Source organism: Orycteropus afer, unplaced genomic scaffold (genome assembly GCF_000298275.1).
Source record: "Orycteropus afer afer isolate SDZICR_OR568_19922 unplaced genomic scaffold, OryAfe1.0 scaffold00190, whole genome shotgun sequence".
In the NCBI taxonomy this organism is placed as follows: Eukaryota; Metazoa; Chordata; class Mammalia; order Tubulidentata; family Orycteropodidae; genus Orycteropus; species Orycteropus afer.
Genome location: NW_006921777.1, coordinates 282,087 through 296,629, shown reverse-complemented (window position 1 = coordinate 296,629; position 14,543 = coordinate 282,087). Strand labels below are relative to the sequence as shown.

The 14,543-nt window shown below is 36.1% G+C and overlaps 1 protein-coding gene across 1 annotated transcript in view; it reads right to left on the bottom strand.

Annotated features, from left to right (window-relative positions):
* Window positions 1–615: 615 nt before the first annotated feature.
* Window positions 616–14,543, bottom strand: part of PAWR (pro-apoptotic WT1 regulator) — a 213,344-nt gene continuing 199,416 nt past the window's right edge. The window contains exons 4-6 of the mRNA XM_007947551.1: window positions 7,732–7,879; window positions 5,590–5,694; window positions 616–702 (exon numbers count right to left, since the gene is read on the bottom strand). Of these exons, the coding sequence (XP_007945742.1) occupies window positions 616–702; window positions 5,590–5,694; window positions 7,732–7,879 (340 nt within the window). The remainder of the gene's footprint in view (window positions 703–5,589; window positions 5,695–7,731; window positions 7,880–14,543) is intronic.

The following is a 14,543-nucleotide window of genomic DNA, read 5'->3' as shown; positions in this document are numbered from 1 at the left end:
TATAGCACAATTCAAGTATTCTTTTAAATTTATATTTAGCCCACTAATGCACATTAAGTGACTTTTTCTAATAGCTTTCCTTTAAAAACTGTTACACAAAATAGTGTGATTCTAGAATTCTAAATCACTTAAAATAAGTTGAAAGAATAAATGACAGTAGACAAAGACTCTGAATAAGTCATCAACACATAAAAGGTGGTACGCATCAGTAAAAAGGTATTTGCAAGTAACTTCCAAGAAACCTCTGGATTCATGTAAACAAAGACTATGCATATTGCTTTAGGAAAAAATGTACTACCATAGATAAAATATATTTAAATGATTGTGACTTTAAACCATATATTATTTGAATACCACACAAAACCATAAAAAGCATAACCTATCATTTTAATAACTGAAAGATGCTACTTATTTGTGAAATACAAGGTGGATACTTTGTTTGAAACTAATCATGAAAAAGAAGTATTTTGAAAATAAACATCAAGTTTTCTAGAAATAAATATACAAACTTAGTTATTATAATGAATTGCAGCATAGGAATATTGTCCTAGCATTGACCATAACATTCAATCAGTAGTTTAAAAAATTTTTTTTCCATAGTGTTTCTTGAATCTTCTACCTTGTCAACTGCCCAACAACTTTCAAAAGAGTTTTATTTTCCTGCTTTAGTTGTTCATTTTCATCTTCTATGTCATCTAAATCCTGTAGGGAAACAAGGAAAATAACATATGAGATTTTAAAATAATTAAGACAAATATTATTAAGGAGATACAAATTTTTTTTTAAATATGCATTTTAAAATAACTTATACAATCAAACTATTAATTTTAAAATGAAGCAAATTCAGTAAACGACTATAGATGGAATACGTTCTACCTGAAGAAGCAGCCACTATTCAACTCCTCATTGTTACCAAGAGCAAATGAAGACCAACTTCTGTGAGATCTTTCAGGTTTTCAAGTTGATGTTATCTTTGTTAGGTGCTGCTAAGTCAGTTTTGATTCATAGCTTTGTATTTTTAATGCATATATAGGATCATCAAAAACAATGCCTGCACCGGCACCATTTCACAGTCCTTACTGTTTTGAGCCCATGGCAGCAGCCACTGTGTCAGTCCATCTTCTTCAGGGTCTTCCTCTTTTTTGTTGACCCTCTAACTTTATCAAGCATGGTGTCCTTCTCCAGGGACTGGCTCCTCCTGATAACATGTCCAAAGTACGAGACACAAAGTCTCACCATCCTTGCTTTTAAGGAGCATTCTGGCTATGCTTCTTCCAATACAGATTTGTTCATTCTTCTGGCAGTCCATGGTATGTTCAATGTTCTTCACCAACACCACAATTAAACATCATCAATTCTTCTTTGGTCTTTCTTATTCCTTGTTGTCCAGGTTTCACATGAATATGAGGTGACTCTAAGTGCCATGGTTTGAGTCAGGTGCAACTTAGTTTTTAAAGTTATACCTTTGCTCTTTGACACATTAAAGAGGTCTTTTTCAGCAGATTTACCCAGTGTAAAATGCTGTTTCATTTCTTTGTTGCTGCTTCCATATCTATTGATTGTGGATCCCCACAAAATGAAATCCTTGACAACTTCAATCTTTTCTCTGTTTATTATGATATTGCTTACTGGTCCAGTGGTGAGGATTTTTGTTTTATGCTAAAGTGTAATCCATTCTGAAGGCTGTAGTCTTTGATCTTCATCACTAAGTGCTTCACGTCTTCTCTACTTTCAACAAGCAAGGTTGTGTCATCTGCGTATTGTAGGTTGTTAATGAGTCTTCCTCCAATCCTAATGTTGTGTTCTTCTTCATATAGTCCAGCTTCTTGGATTATCTGCTCAGCATATACACTGAATAAATACAGGAAAAGGATACAACCATGATGCACACATTTCCTGATTTTAAGCCACATAGTATCCCCTTGTTCTCTTGCTCTATGTACAGGCTGTGCATGAACACAATTAAGTATTCTGGAATTCCCATTGTTTGCAATTTATACATAATCTGTTATGATACACACAGTTGAATGCCTTTGCATAGTCAATAAAACACAAGTAAACATCTTTCTGGTGTTCTCCGATAAAGCCAAGAAGATCCATCTGACAACACTGATATTTCTTGTTCTATATCCTCTTCTGAATGCTTCACGTCCTCTAGCTTGAATTTCTGACAGTTCCCTGTCCATGTAGCTCCAACTGTTTCTGAATTATCTTCAGCAAAATTTTACTTGTGTGTGATATTAATGATGTTTGATAATTTCCTCACTCTGTTGGATCACCTTGTTTTTGGAATGGGCACATATATGGATTTCTTCCAGTCAGTTGGCCAGGTAATTGTCTTCCAAATTTCTTGGCCTAAACAAGTGAATACTTCCATCACTGCATCTGTTTACTGAAACATTTCAATTGGTATTCCATCAAGTCCTGGAGACTTGTTTTTCACCAATGCCTTCAGTGCACCTTGGACTTGTTCCTTCAATACCATCAGTCCTTAATCACATGCTATCTCCTTAAAAGGCTGGACATCGGCCAATTCTTTTTAGTACAGTTACTCTGTGTATTCCTTTGATTTTCTTTTGATGCTTCCTGCATCATTCAATCTTTTGGGCACAGAATTCTTTCTTCTGTTCTTTCAGCATGAGAAAGAACGTATTCTTCCCTTTTGCTTTTCTAACTCCAAGTCTTTGCACATTTCATTGTAATACTTATTTTCTCAAGCCACCCTTTGAAATCTGTTCAGCTTTTACTAAATCATTTCTTCCTTCAGCTACTCTCCATTCAAGAGAAAGTTTCAGAGTCTCTTCTGACATTATTTTGATCTTTTCTTTCTTTCCTGTCTTTTCAATGATCTTTTGCTTTCTTTATATAGGATGTCCTTGATGTTAACTCACAACTCATCTACTCTTCAGTCATTATTGTTTGATGTGTCAAATCTATCCTTGAGATGGTCTCTAAATTCAGGTAGGATATATTCAAGGTTGTACTTTGGCTCTAGTGTATTTGTTTTAATTTTCTTCAACTTGGATATAAGCAATCGATGGTCTGTTACACAGTCAGCACCTGGTCTTGTTCTGATGATACTAAGTTTCCCCATTGTATTTTTTCATAGGTGTAGTTGATTTGATTACTGTGTATTCCAGCTAGCAAGATCCACGTGTATAGCTGTTGAAAAGGTATTTGCAATGAGAAGTCCTTGGTCTTGCAAAATTCTATCTTGTGATCTCCAGCATCATTTCTATCATCAAGGCCATAGTTTCCAACTACTGATCCTTCTTGTTTATTTCAACTTTCACAGTCCAATCACTATTAATTATTAATAGATCTTGATTGCACATTTGGTCAATTTCAGACTACATAAGTTGGTAAAAATCTTCAATATCTTCATCTTTGGCATTAGTGGTTGGTACATAAATGTAAAGAATAGTCCTATTAGTTGGTCTTCAGTTTTTCAAGAAAAGCCAGAACAGAATTGGGCATCAAGAAATCCTAGTATAAATTCTGAATACTCCTACCTCTATGTGTGATCTTTAACAATGTACCTGTAGGGGGAGAATCTGAGGAGGTGATAGAAATGAGGCATACAGAATAAGGGATCTGGCACAGAGACAGCCGATTTAGGTCAGTTTACATGTTGGGCTTTCTTTTAAATATTTTGTTTGTGGGAAAGATTTCAGACCTTAAAAAAATTGAAAATCACTAAACTAGGTAATCACCCTCCAGATTTCAAAGCATATTATTCCAGCTCTATGTTCCCCATATTAATACTAGTACCATATACACAATCATTTGGTAATACTAAGAAAATCCACTATGAATTTTAATTATAAGAAACATATTTCAAGGTACATTATGGAAATGTGAGGTATTTACTGGATAACTTGTTAATAATGTAAATAAGGCACATGGCATCCTTGTGGGAGTGAGACCATGGAAATAAGGGGTATGGAACCCTAATGGGGGGGGATTAGTCAATTTTGCCATCCTGCTAGCTTTAAAATTCCAGAGGCAAAAAGCAGGATCTCATTACCATCAAGATAGATGAGCCAGAAGTAGAGTGTGTCCTTTGGAAATCCCTGCCTTGAACTTCCCTAACACAGCAGATAGATAGAACTGTAACATTCTGCTTAGATGGTGAGAGACAGCAAGAAGCAGTAGAACCAAGATGAACACAGCAGCTTGTTTCCTGGCCCACAGAGTAAGAAAGCTGAGTACCTTTGGGTGAGGGGACGGCAGAGGTGGGGCGCCTCTGTGGGCACCTACTGGCAGAGCTAAGAGTGTTGTAACACTTTCTGGAACAGAGCAGAGGCCAGGCCAAGGGGCTGAGGGCCAAAGAGAGGTATACCTACAATTATGGCTCAAAGGAGGCTGTCCTGATCAAAGAACTGTATCCTGGGTGTACCTAATTAAACCTAAACCTGTTACTTCCCTAATGAACCCTATAATCCTGAGTACTGTCTGTGAGTTCTGTGTGGCCATTGCCAACAGATTATAAACCCAGGAGAGAAATAGTGTGTGCCATGGGATAAGGTTACAAGATTCCTAAACTTACAATAACTGAAATCTACCAAAGATTTAGAATAAAATGATAAAATATATTCATGCATCATTACCAAATTATAAATTCTATAAAAGCAAGGGCTTTGTTACTCTTTTTCAATGTCCACATTGCTAATAAATCACAGATAGTGAAAATATTTATAGAATATATTAAATCAAATTCCAGTGCTAATATATGAATGCCTGTGTTTTGAAACACCACAAAAGGCCATCGTAACTATAGAAAGAGCTTCAAATTAAGACTTAACAAATATCTGAGGTCAAATACTGGCTTAGCCAATTACTAAGTAATTACTACACATGACCATGAGAAAGTTACTTCAATTCTGAGTTTCAGTTTCCTAATTGATAACCTGTGGGTAATGTCTTAGAGCTTTATTAGGGTCTGTACATAATGAAGCCTCTCTGCTTTCTCTTCTTTCCTGGTTAAAGGCTGGACTGGAGGTCTGATCCTCCTTTCCCTGAAACAAACATATTCCTTTCCTCCATCTTATCTAAAAACTCTCTAAAAAGGAAAACTGTGAAATCTGTGCTCATCTCACCACTACCTAAGTATGGCCTAGCACTAATAACTGCTTCATAAGCAGCAAATAAATTCAGGGACTAAAAAAACAAAAGGAAGAACTACCCAAGTAATACAGAGTTGGAGTAAGGCTAAACCTGAAGTTCACGATGCAGAAATGTAACTGGGCAAAAAAGAGATGAAGACCGACCCAAAGACATCTGGAATTTTTACGGAGAGAAGGCACCAATTTTAATTCTTCATAGAGACAATTCTGTGTATGGATGACCAAGCTACCTGTCACTTCCCAATTTTAACAAAACACAGAACAAATGTATTCATCAATCAATCCTCAAAACAAAATTAAGTGATTAAAATGGATAATCAGCCAGAGGAAATTAGCTGATGAAACAAAATGTGGGCTCAAATTACTATTTCATTAACAAAAAACAGAGTAATTAAATTCTCATATATATACATCTTGATCCAATTGCCAACAAAAGATGAAACCATGGAACTGAAATACTTACTCTATTTAACAAGTCAATTTCTTCTTTGAGTTTTCCGATCATTTCTTCTTTATCCTGCATCAGTCTCACAAGTCTTAAGTTTTCTTGTCTTTCTCTTACTACTTCCTGGTATAGAAAATTATGAAGTATTAATTGGGAAGTAACTGGTTGTTTATAACCTTCTTTAAATGGCATAAGCATACATCTACCAACTGTGGTGAAGTACCTTAGATATATGAAGATTTTCAATGAACTATTTAAGGTATCTAGGGAGAGAAGGAGGAAACTACCCCAGAGAAGAATAAGGGAATGAGAGGGATATAGAAACTGTAAGGTAGTTCTTGATTAAATACAGGTTTACACAAGTCTTTAGTAAACATTAATAGACTCAATGATTTATCCTCTTTAGCTTATTTATCACTACCATTAATTATGAGCAACATATTATATGGATAATATACTGTGTAAGGAAATTAAAATTTTTTATTTAAATATACAAAGCTTAAGAAAAGGAGACTGCTCAGTAGAACTCCAGACAGAAAAACAATGGTCCTTAATTTTTCTTCAGGCTCTAATGCTGACAATGAATAAAATGAAGGATTTTGATTAGATTAGCAATTTAAAAACTTTTTTGTTTAAACAATGCAACATATTTCAGGACCATGGGCTGGGTCAACCATCCTGGGGACAAAAGGAAGAAAAGTGGAAAGGGGTTGCCCAGATGTGTCTCCTTTCCTACTATCCACTCAAAGAAAGCGGCAAATCACCTTCATTAATTAGCTGCTGCCAATTACAGGTAGTCCTCAGGTTACGAATAAGATCGCTCCCATATCTTTAAGTCTTTAAGTGGAATTTGTAAGTAAGTCGAAACAGGTGCAAATGATTCTTACCCTGCCTTCCTTTAGTGCAAGAAAAGGCTCAAAGCCTTTTAATGATTTAACAGCTGCACATGTAGCAAGTGAAGATGATTGTAATGAAGAATTTGTTGGAGTAGAGTTGGTTGAGTCGTTTGAAAGTGAGGGCAAATTTGCATAACATTAAAGGGCAAGTAAGAACTGTCAGTTAAGAAGCTTGTAAACTAGAGACTGCCTGTAATGCAATCCAAATTCTTGTGGAAATCCAGAGCCTTTCTGAGGAACTCCCAAGAATACATAATCTTACAAGTTTTCAATTCCAAGTAAAAACCAGTGTTAAAGCTTAGAAGTGACCTAACAATAATTGTAATATAAAATGTTTCTATTTATAACCTTTATATCATAGAGAATAACTTTAATTCAGTAAAACAAAATATATTTTTAACAATTAGAAAGTAATTCAGTACCATTATTAATTTTAAGGGATGAATGTCTATGGAACCTGACACCTTTATGGTTAATTAATTTGTGCTGATACTCATTTGAGTTATTCTCAAAGATAATTCTAAACAGGCTTGGCCTTAAAATTGGTCCCAACACCAAAGGTGGCTCTTACTCAGAATCCAGAGGTAAGCCTATTAAATTATACTCTTTGCAGAAAATATAATAAGCACACAGTAGTATGTATTACCACCTCAGACTTCTAATCATTTTAAAGGCAGAGACTGTTTCCAATTTATTAGCGATAACATTTGGCACAATGGGAGTCTCCAATTAAAATACTTAAAAGTAAAGAATTGGCTCCATTTCTAAAGTTTTAGCATCAATAGAAGTGAATACGAATATGTTAAGGAAGTCCAAAAATGCCTAGCCCCTGTGTCTAGAAACTATACACAGAAGACAGTGATTTAAACCTGCAACAAGGAGCCCCTGGTGGCACAGCAGTAAGCATTTGGCTGCTAACTGAAAGGTCAGCAGTTTGAAAACACCAGCCATTCCATGGGAAAGTATGACAGTCTGCTTCCGTAAAGACTGTAGCATTGGAAACCGTATGGGGCAGTTCTACTCATGTCTTATAGGATCACTATGAGTCAGAATTGACTCACTGAGACATAGGTTAACAATATACGTAAATCAGATTAACACTGATGGTATCTACCACTAGTGTCCCTCATTCTTTCTCCACTTTATGGTATTCTCTCCTCCTGTAAACTTCAATTGCTTTTTCTCTCTCAGCTGCTGTAAAAGTGAAAAAAAAAAATCTTGTAATAATTTTAACAGAATATCTTACATAACTTGTAATTCATACCTTTTCAAGATCTTCAATTTTCTTTTCCAATGTGCTGCTTGAGACCAAATTACCTGAAACATTTGCATCCCTGTTATATCTACTGAACCCACTTCTATCTGGTCGTGGATATCTACTTGAGGCATCTTCTTCAGAAACAGTGGTTGTACTATAGAAACAAACAAACAAACACGTTTTATAAAAATTCCTAGTAGTAAAAAGAACACCAAGAATATTTTCTATTCACCCTAAACAATTAACATTCCTGACGGGGTATGGTTTTAGTAGACAACTTATTTACAACTGTAGAAGTTATCATTATTCCAACACAATGAAAAGTTTTTAAAGGAACAATTATTATTTCAACCACCATCTACTGAGTACGTGCCAAGTATCAGACACTGTGGAAGGTTCTGAAGATACAACAGCAAACACAGACATGGACCTAACCTTCACAAACTTTCAATGTAGCAGGGAACCTAACCAATTATTATTATTATTTTTTATTTTTTTACTGTGATTTGGGTGAAGATTTACAGAGCAAATTCACTTTCCATACAGCAGTTTAACCAATTATTTTTTAAAAAGTAATATAATCATTATAAGGTAAGTATAAGGTATCATGAGAACTAAGACAGGGGACCTAATCCAGACTATCTGTGGTAAAGAATCATTTTATCTTCTTCTTTTCTTTTTAAATGTCAAGTCATCATGAAACCATACTTTTGCAAAATCGAATAAAAATGAACTACTGAAAAAAATAAAAATGGACATACAAAATAGAAGTCTAAATGTGTTATTAGATGTAAACTCTTAAAACTACATTTCAATAAAGATAATCAGAATAAACATAGAAAAAATAATTACATAATAACTGCTACTTCACTAACTTTTGTCATTCCACAAATCCTAATTTACTCAAAAGTTATGAGTGAAATAGCAATTCTGAATATTAAACACCCATTCACAAACTGTACACTAATAGCATATATGTCAATATTTAAAATTTTTCATGTAACAAATTACATGAAGTTAATGAGTTACCCATTAGTTACCCTTTACTATATAACAAATTACCCCAAAAATTAGTGGCACAAATCAATGCATTTATTACCTCAGAGTTTCTGCTGTCAGCAATTCAGAGACAGATTATTTGGGTCTCTCAAGAAATTTCAGTCATGGTATGAGTCAGAGCGACAATCATCTCAAGGCTTGACTGGGGTTGCAGAATCTGTTTCTAAAATCACTCACATGGCTGACAGCAAAAGGCCTCACTAGCTGATGGCCAGAGGCCTCAGTTCACCAGCTATGTGGGCCTATCTAATGGCCTGTTCACTACACCCCCAAAGCAAGTGATCCTAAAGAGAAAATGACACAGGAATCAAGAAAGGGGTTGCAGTGTCTATTACAACCTAATCCCAGAAGTGGAGTAACATCACTTCTGCCTTATTTTATTGGTCACATGGATCAAACTTGGTTGCAGTGTGGGAAACAATGATTACACAAAGGTGTTAACACGGGCCCACTGTAGGCTATCTTGGAGGCTAGCTACCAAACTTGTTAATTTATCTAATCTAGGTTGGACTGATGACAATACTACTCATGTGGGATAATGAATATCTAAATTATTGTTTGTTGAACAGCACTCATAGCATAGAAACTAGTCACAAAGAAGCATACTGACAGGAATAGGAGAGATTTTAAAGCAATTTCAGTCAGTTCAGGTTATTCATTTTTAACTTTTATCCAAAAGACAAAAAGACACTTTCCCAATTTTGTCTTCAATCCTTCATTGATAGCCAGTTCCAATAATTTATTCAACAGTTACAGTAAAATCTAAAATAATTTCTGGTGAAAAAGATGAATTCCTTATCTATGAATTTACTACACATGGATTTTCTTTTGATGGAAAATAAAATCCAAAGTGTCCTATCAACTTTGTAAGTTATTTGATTATAATTTTTTGCAAATGTATAATATCAAGATCACCACCTACTTCAATGATAACTATTAGTATATTATTATGGAACACATAACAATCTGTAGAATTATCTCCCCCAAGTTTCTAACTTCTATTTTTGTCTTTTGATCTTATCTTCCGTTGAAAAATATTTTATATTCCTTTCTTGAAGGGAAGGTTAAGATCATTGCCCACCCCCCAAAAAACAGTAAGAAGCTATCAGACAAATAAGTCTAACTCATATTATCCTAAAAACCAATCTGATTTCTGATCTTGTAAAAGCACCGAGTTCACCCCAAAGTTCAAATACTTCTGAATGAAAATGTCCCTCTGAAAACCACTGTACCTCACAGCCTACAGTAACAGTTGTTCATGATCCAATTAACTATCATTTAATTAGGAGCTCTGGTAGCACAGTGCCTATGGTACCTGACTGCTCACCAGAAGGCTGGCGGTCAAACCCACCAGCCACTCCTCAGGAGGAAGTCTGGGCAATCCTACTTCCGTAGTGATACTGTCTCGGAAACCCAAGGAGGGGTTGCTATGAGTCGGGGCCGACTCGACGGCAAATAACAACAACAACAACAGTGCATTCACACTCTTAGTGAATTAGTTTATTCACCTGATATAAAAAGCACTGTTAAAATTCAGCCAACACAGCAAGACCCTTAGAGTGGCTGGTGGATTTGAACCACCGACCTTTTTGGTTAGCAGCTGAGCACTTAATCACTGCACCACTAGGGTTCCTTAGGAAAGAAGTGGTATACCGATTTACAGTAGGCACAAGCCCCAGCATGTTTTCCTGTCACCACCTCTGCACAAACAGAAGATACTCCCACATGATGCAAAACTCTAAACGATGCTCACTGATACTGTAATCCTTAGAAGTTTTACACACCTTAGAGCAAGATGTGTTTGTCATCAATTAAGATGAAAAAGAAATTATTCCTGCATATAATAGGCATATGAGCAAAATCTGTGTAGTCATCAATTGCAACAAAAACTCCTATGATATCCTTACTGGTCCTAGAGTTTTGGTATTCTGTATCACTAGCCTTTTGCTAAATACTTCAAGTTATGGTATCAAGGGAAAGTGATATAAGAACTACCTCCTTTGCTGGAGATAAATCCAACATTTCAAACCAAATGTGTTTCATCTTGTCATTTGTATGTTTCTTTATTCTTAGTAACATCAAGTGAGACTTTCTGGGAAACTCACAAAGCACTAATGAATACATGTTTTAATATTCTTTTTTTTAAAAAAAATACCATTGGTTTTGAACAGATTTACCAGGAATGTAAATGTCACTTAAATTTTGATGGTTTTATTGTTTCATTAGCTCGTTATTGTTCTTAGGTGCTACAGAGTCGTTTCCAACTCAAAGCAACCCTGTGTACAACAGAATGAAACACTGCCTGGTCCTGCAATATTCTCACAACTGTTGCTATGTATGAGCCACGTAGTGCAGCCAATGTATCAATCTATCTTTTTTTGTTGTTGATTATCTACTTTACCAGAGCTTTGGTCGTGTAGTGCCTAAGGCACTTGACTGCTAACCAGAAGGCTGGCGGTTCAAACCCACCAGCCACTCCTCGGAAGGAAGGTTGGGCAATCTACTTCCATAGTGATGCTGCCTCGGAAACCCAAGGAGGGGTTGCTATGAGTTGGGTCCAACTCGACGGCACGTAACAACAACTGCTAGTACTTTACCAAGCACGATGTCCTCTAGAGACTGGTCCTCCCCAATCACATATCCCAAAGTACATGAGAGTATCACCATCCCTGCTTCTAAGGAGTATTCTGGCATTAGCCAGTAAACCTTAGCAAGTAACCCACTGTGGTTTTACCACTTACCCATAAATTAAGGCTAAAACTGAACTCAATGTAGGAGGAAAAATGCTTCCCAACAAAACATGTGAAAACTCTTGGTCTGCATCTCTTTAAAATCACTTCCATTGTCATGATTTGGTTTACTACTACTGTCACATTCAGAAGGTGTATGTTTTCTGCTCAAAAAAGTCCAGTAAAGCTTGTTTTGCCATTGGTAAATAAGGGTTAAAAATAAATAATACATATTTTGATGAAGGGAAAGGCATACTAACAGTGAGAAACCAACACAGTACCACCAAGGAAAAGGAAGACACAGAGAGGTACACAGAAGTACAAGACAGCAAAGATAAGCACTTTTACATACATAACACTAATTTATCAGTAATTCCAAATCAAACTCACTGCCACAGAGTCGATTTTGACTCATAGAGATCCCCTTTGGGTTTTCCAGGTGGTAAATATTTACAGAAGTAGATTGCCCAGTCTTCCTTCTGCAGAATGGCTGGTGGGTTTGAACCGCCAACATTCTGGTTAGCAGTCAAATGCCTTTGGCACTACACCACCAGCAGTCTTTAATAAGAAACATTAATATATGGGTGGATACGTAGGTAGACAGGCTAAATGATCACGGGTGTCTAGGCAAAAGGAAATATACCCATGACCATATATGTTTGGCAGATGATATTTCTACATATCATCTATATGTATGTATTCTTATATCATGCTAAAAGAAAGTCCATATATATAATATAGGTAACAGGGGAGTTATGATAACTCTTAACCTCAGCCAATCACCCTGAAGGAATTAGTGACTGGGTCCATGGTATTGGGACCATGGTCACAGAAGACACCAAACTCAATTGGCATAACATACTACACAAAAACATTATTCTTTATCCTACTTTGGTGAGTAGCAATTGAGGTCTTAAAAGCTTACAAGCAGCCATCTAAGATGCAACAACTAGTTTCTCCTTATCTGGAGCAAAGACGAATGAAGAGAACCAAAAACACATGGAAACTGTTAATCCAAGGGACTAGTGGATCATGGGAACCTCAGCCTACATCACCCTGATACTAAGAACATGAGATAATGCCTAGCTACCACTGTCAACCACTTAGAAAGGGATCAAAATAGGAGATGTTGGATAGACTGGGAGAAAAATGTGGAACAAAAATCAAAATCAATAAAAAACCAAAACAAAACCAACTTTACTGGTCTGATAAGAGCCTGGTGAAACCCTTTAGACTATAGCCCCTAGTTACTTTTCAAGCCTGGAATTGAACTCATTCCCCATGGCTTTGCTTCCAGCAAAATAACAGACAGGTGTATAAGGTGAACATCTACACTCCTTAGAACAATCATCTATGGGAGACGAGAAGGGCAGTATTTGCACAGGGAGATACCTGAGAGGGCAGGAATGCACAGGAAAGAAGGACACAGGGAAAGGGTAACCACAGGGAGAAGTGAGAAGAGAGCTGTTACATTACAGGGATTGCAGTCAACGTAATGAAACAAAACGTGTATGACCTGTTGTATGGGAAATGAATTTGCTCTATAAACTTTCACCTAAATCACAATTTAAAACACACACACACACACACACACAATTAACAAATAAATCAATAATGTAAATTTAACTTCCTAGATTTAACTAATACTTATAAAAGTAGAAATTTAAAAGAATGAAAGACCTTTACTTTTTTTTCCCCTGAGTCAGCTCCAACTTATAGTGAGTTTATTTTTTAATCTCCTTAGCAACTAATATTTTCTAATGCATTTTACTGAGATATAATTTATGTATAATGAAACACACAAACTAAAATGGCATGGGGTCAATGCTTTTTTTTTCTTTTTCCTTGCAGTGTTTCCTTCCCTCCCCTCCCACCCCTGGTAACCAATAAAGAAAGTTTCCCTCCATATATAAACCTTTCCTTGACCCTCCACATCAACAAACTAATAGTATATTTGTCCTTCTGTAATTGACTTATTTCACTCAGCATAATGTCCTCCAAGTTCATCCATATTATGCACTGTTTTGCAGACTCTACATTATCCTTTAGTGCTGCATGGAATTCCATTATGTGTAGGTACCATAGTTTGGTCATTCACTCTTCCGCTGATGGACATGTAGGTTGTTTCCATCTTTTTGCTATTGTAAATAGTGTTGCGATGAACATGAGTGTGCATGTATCTGTTCCTGTTCTGGTTCTCACCTCTCTAGGATATACACCTAGTATTGGGATTGCTGGGTCATAAGGTATTTTCAATTCCAGCTTTCTAAAGAATCACCATATTGCTTTCCACAGTCGTCGTATCACTTCACAGTCCCACCAGCAGTGTATGAGAGTCCCAATCTTTCCATATCCCTGTCAGCATTTGTTATTTTCTATCTCGTTGAACTTTGCCATCAGTGCTGGGGTGAGATGGTATCTCTTTGTTGTTTTGATTTGCATCTCTCTGAAGGCCAATGATTGTGAGCATCTCTTTGTGGCCACCTGAACATCCTCCTTGGTGAAGTGTCTATTCATGTCTTCTGACCATTTTTCAACTGGATTGTTAATTCCTTTGGTGCTGAGGCACTGGAGTTTTCTATAACTCTTAGAGATAAGTCCCTGGCCAGTTATGTAATTTTCAGCAAATATGAATTTGTTGCCGTCATTTTTGTTATGTGCTTTTCACGGTGTCGATTTCTTTGTTCCTTACAATTTTCTATGCTGAGCTTCATTTTGTTTATGAATCATGTTATCACTTCCTCCATTGCTATTGTTTTAGTATTTGCTAAATATTTGTGCTGGTCCTCTTTTTCATTTTGATGTGAAGGTTTACTTTTTTTTTTTTAAGGTCACCCTATGATTTATAGTTTTCTTCCCAAGTTTAGAACAGTCTGTTCTATCTGGTAGATGTCTTGACTTCCCTACCATCTAGAAGTTCTGTAATGACACAGATTTTTTTTCCTCTTTTTGGTTTGTAAGTAGTTGTCTTCATTTGTCAATTGCTGTCTCTGGTTCCCTGTTTACAATCTTGTAGGCTTATTTACTTTG